The following is a 4,914-nucleotide window of genomic DNA, read 5'->3' as shown; positions in this document are numbered from 1 at the left end:
AGCAAAGGCATATAATCTATCAACTATGCATCACTGAAAATACATAATCAAAATATACTATATGCAAATGACATGATTTAGCATATGTCTGACTTCATAATCGATATATTTGTGTCTGCTGTCAGAGACATAGGAAAAGTGTGACGCAAATGTTCCTGTTATGGGCGTCCCTTTATTTTTATGCCTTGGATTGACAGTATAACTAACCAATACACTTTCGAGTTTGTACATTTCCAGCAGGCTGGATTCCCCAATTTGACCAATTGCAGGCCCAGATTTGGTGCTCGTATTGTTTTGACCTCTGAAACCGCATCACCGCCCACCTCGTGCCCATGGCGGAGGAAAGCTACAAATATAGGCGCATGACAGCCGACTGGGACGAAGTTGTAAAACTCCCAGGTAGAAGGGAAACATTCTGCAAGCCTGCTGAAAGGGGAAAACGCTAAACAACCTAACAATCTAAACTAAAGCAAAAATAAATAACGATAACCTATCGACGTCTACACGTACTGGAATACTTTTTTATGTTAATATTATATTATATGTGAAGAAAGTATTTATATCTACCCTACACTTCTATTTGCACTAACGGTACTTCAAAACTACTGAGAATCTTTTATTTTGTACGAAAAAGTAAGTATTGCTTTTGGCTCAATTACTCTTTGTGTGTTCGATTGGATATCCATCACTCATCTATAGCCCAGTATTCTTGATGAACTATTTACCCCAGATTAATCAAGTTGATTTGCTGCGTCAGTCCCTGAAGTTAGGGAGGGGTAGCCTAACTAACTGATTCGTGTGTGAGAGAAAGCAAGACGGGATATGAGGTAAATAGTCATCTACATTTGCTTGACTATCAAGACTGACTGTCAAATTATTGAAAGAAGAAACTTGCGGAGAGGCAATAGGCTATGCATGGAATTGTGTTAATCTCTTTTTTGGCCCCGTTATTAAATCTCCAGGTCGGAAAGAATTAATAGTATATCAAGTGATAATTTATAGGTCCGCATAGATAAGGTAGCTGCTCACACTGCCTCAAACGAACAAAACCATCCGCTGTTGGGCAGAAAACCGTCTATTTTGTAATGACCGAGTATGATTGTTTATTGGATACAGCTTATTTAGCATTTTCTTCTGTACTTGGCCATATCCAAAATGAATAGACTCGTTGTTATATTTTGATAAACCGTTTGTCGACACTGTTCCGATAATAGCAACACCTAACCTTTATATCCCCTGCCTCGCCTAGTCAACGTTCACTGCTACATTTAATCAGCATACTAAGTAGTGCGAGTTGAGAGCCGCCAATCTGATATAATATTTACAGGGTATATTTTTCTATCGCCAGGCTGATTGCTAATATGTAACTGTTCTGTAAAAAAAAGTGCAGTATGCCTTTCCGAATGTAACTGCGACTCTATGACGTTGGCAACATTGTAACGAGGCTAGCTGTTTATTATGTAACACGATCAGTTCTAGTGCTTCTCTATAGCTTCGTCTAGAAAAAACAGCACAGCTCTTTCTGTGTGGAGATTTCTAACATTCTGAAAATCGTTTTCATCTACTGTGAAATCTTTGTTGTTCAGGTTGAGTTGTAGATATGCAGACAAATTCACTAGATCCCCTTGCTTGTCATGGCTATTTATACATTAGGTCGTTCTGTTCCATAGCGTGACATTGCATTGTTAAAGATGATTCAGGCTATAGACCTTGATACTGAATACGGCATTGTTCGGGAAAGCGCCTGTAAGTAAGCGTTTCACTACTGTTTTACACCTGCTGTATGCTGTGCATGTGACAAATAAACGTTGCGACTTGAAACAAGACAGAGAAGAGGTGAACGCTTGATCCGTCATAGCATACTAGTTGATTTGAGTGTTCATACGGACTGCAATTCTATTCTAGATGTTTCCCTCGGGAAGTAAAGGGTTAACGTTTAAAGGGCATTTTATTGCATTCCTTTACAAAGTCTGCAGTAGTAGACTCAACCTCAGTCAAGTAGGCGAGGACATTGCCACCCACATCTTTGAGAAGTGTTGCCTGTTTACAAAATGTTGTCCAATTATACCTAATATTACTGAAGTAATGAAAATTCTTCATGGCTTGTATCTAGTGGAGGAATGGTTTATGCCTTTTAATGTCTTATTGTTTTGCATATCTGTCTGAACAATATGCTAATCATTTTTTATCTTCTCTTTTTTCAGGAAAAAACAACGCTCAACCTTGTGGAAGAACGCCTCTTGCGACTAGCACTTTTGTTTTTAGAGCAGTTCCACGAAGCTCTAGTTCCTTTTGCCTGGTGTTGACCCAACCCATCACACCCTACCCTGCCTGGGAAGCACCTACGCCACCCACCACAGATATACGTAAAGCAACTCAACAGGAGGCAGCTGCCGACACCTCTTCTCGCGCCCGGAGCAGTTCAGCAGCCAGCTATGCAGCTTGAAATCCAAGTAGCCCTCAACTTCGTCATCTCCTACCTTTACAACAAGCTGCCGCGGCGACGGGTCAACATCTTCGGCGAGGAGCTTGAGAGGCAGCTCAAGGGGAAGTATGAGGGCCACTGGTACCCAGACAAGCCATACAAGGGCTCTGGATTCAGGTGCATCCACGTAGGGGAGAAGGTGGACCCGGTGGTAGAGAAGGCAGCCAAAGAGAGTGGCCTGGACATTGAGGATGTGCGCCACAATCTGCCTCAGGACCTCAGTGTGTGGATCGACCCCTTCGAGGTATCCTACCAGATCGGGGAGAAGGGGCCCGTCAAGGTGCTGTACGTGGACGACAGCAATGAGAGCAGCCCCAGTGGTCTGGAGCTGGACAAGGAGATCAAGAACAGTTTCAACCCTGAGGCCCAGGTTTTCATGCCCATCAGCGAGCCTGTGGTGGGCCCCTCTCCGACTTCCAGCTCGCCCTCGCCTCCCTTCGGCCACTCGGCTGCTGTCAGCCCCACCTTCATGCCACGCTCCAACCAGCCTTTAACCTTCACCACCGCCACCTTCGCCGCCACCAAATTCGGCTCCACCAAAATGAAGAGCAGCAGCCGTAACAACCAGAACGGCAACGGTGGCCAAGGTGGGCAGGGCCAGAAGGTGGCCCGCACCTCGCCCACCAACCTGGGCCTGAATGTGAACACGCTGCTGAAGCAGAAAGCCATCTCCACCTCCATGCACTCTCTGTACGGGTTGGGCCTGGGCCAGCAGCAGGCCTCAGCCCTCAGCCCCAACGCCAAGGAGTTTGTGTTCCCCAACCTCCAGGGCCAGGGGAGCCCGAGTGCCCTATTCCCCTGTGACAGCTCCCTCAGCCTCAGCCCGCTGCAGTACAGCAATGCCTTCGATGTGTTTGCGGCCTACGGAGGTCTCAACGACAAGTCCCTTATGGATGGCTTGAATTTCAGTTTGAACAACATGCAGTATTCGAACCAGCAATTCCAGCCTGTGATGGCCAATTAGTACACAGATACTACAGTACTAGTACACAGAAATGACCAGAGATATGTGATATGGGGGGAAAAAAAGACTAAACGCACATCAAAATAAAATAGGAAACACAATTTCCAGGAAAAATTGAAAGTGACTTGTTGTCGACTAAGATCTGTGTTCAAGTCCAAGCGCATGAGCCTGAGGGTGAAATGACTTTGCCCCCTTGAGTTATCTTTTTTTACGATGAAGCTTGTAGTACAAGATGTCCAAGCTTGGTTACCTAAACTTCGACATGCATCATTATTTCTTTTGCCAACCAAGCACAGAAATGATTTTTTACGGGACTGTTTTAAAGATAAAGAAGAAAAACAATACAAGTCATGGCCTCTTTCAGTATTTAAGACATAACTGGACATGCCAAATTTCCAAGGATTGGCATTAATAAGTGGGATTTCCTGGTCTTTTTTCTAATTGTATAATTTAATTTAGTACAGAGTTTGTAAAATATCAGAGTATATATTGTTTCTACGACATGGTACTGCATTTATATCTTTTTACTACTACAGTGATCCGTGATGGCTGCAGCAACTTTCTGTTCTTTTTTTTATTGAAATTGTGAAATGAATCCCTCTAAAAAACATTGACTATTCTAAAGATTGTGTACAGAATATTCCGTAGTGGTGGGATTTAAGAATATTTGCTTTTTTGAAAAACAAGAGTTGTATTTTCTGTTAAGAGTTTAAAGATTTTTGCTATATTATGGACAAAATGTAATCGTATATTAATTTTGTACCTACATTGTGCAATACTTGATAAAACAAACGGTATAACAAAGTATTTGGAGTCAGTGTCTTACATGTTAAGCTGAACTGATCATTTATTAAGTTTGTATTAAAAAGCTTGAAAATATCCCCTGGTCTATCTTCTCATTGGTAGTCTGGTCTTGTTGATTGGACAATGGACATATGTATGAAGGCAATATTATCCAGTTTTCCATATGCCATTGAATTGAATACACACACTTTATCGTAACCATAGGAGTCCTAGCCTATCCTTGTCTAATTTACCTCTGGTCAGCTACTCCTTGTGCACTGGCTCAAGACCTTGCTCTAGACACATGGTTCAAACCTGCAGTGTAACTTGTCATTTGCAAAGACCTCGCATAATATAAAGTACTGACATGTCAGCATGGTGCTATTGGTAAGACTGCACCGTTCTACATTAATATTCTATACATGGTAGTCTTGTAACTAGTGTTACACAAATGGGCATATCGAAGTGTTCTGTATTCTTATTGCTGTGAATCAGGGTGAATGTTAGTGTTCTGCGCTATTGTCTAGAATTACCAGTGGGGTTTTCCTTGACAAAACAACTTAACAGTTTTCTACATTTCCATCAACATTCAAAACCTAGCTACGCAAAAAGAGCCAACGAGGGTATTCCCGTTTTACGGGAGATTTGATATACCCTGCACATGTATTCATTTCCGACTGTC

The 4,914-nt window shown here is 42.5% G+C and overlaps 1 protein-coding gene across 1 annotated transcript; it reads left to right on the top strand.

Annotated features, from left to right (window-relative positions):
- The first annotated feature begins 363 nt into the window (after nucleotides 1-363).
- On the top strand, nucleotides 364-4,328 carry tob1a (transducer of ERBB2, 1a). The gene is made up of 2 exons (XM_052519379.1): nucleotides 364-633; nucleotides 2,205-4,328. Exon 2 carries the CDS (start codon nucleotides 2,436-2,438, stop codon nucleotides 3,447-3,449), a length of 1,014 nt encoding a protein of 337 aa, XP_052375339.1. The 5' UTR covers nucleotides 364-633; nucleotides 2,205-2,435; the 3' UTR covers nucleotides 3,450-4,328.
- The last annotated feature ends 586 nt before the right edge of the window (nucleotides 4,329-4,914 follow it).

The sequence above is a fragment of the Oncorhynchus keta genome, chromosome 5, assembly GCF_023373465.1.
Source record: "Oncorhynchus keta strain PuntledgeMale-10-30-2019 chromosome 5, Oket_V2, whole genome shotgun sequence".
Classification (NCBI taxonomy): domain Eukaryota; kingdom Metazoa; phylum Chordata; class Actinopteri; order Salmoniformes; family Salmonidae; genus Oncorhynchus; species Oncorhynchus keta.
This window is presented reverse-complemented; position numbering and strand designations above follow the sequence as displayed.

Coding starts and splice junctions, on each gene's coding strand:
- tob1a (XM_052519379.1), top strand. CDS start 2,436: ATGCAGCTTGAAATCCAAGTAGCCCTCAACTTCGTCATCTCCTACCTT.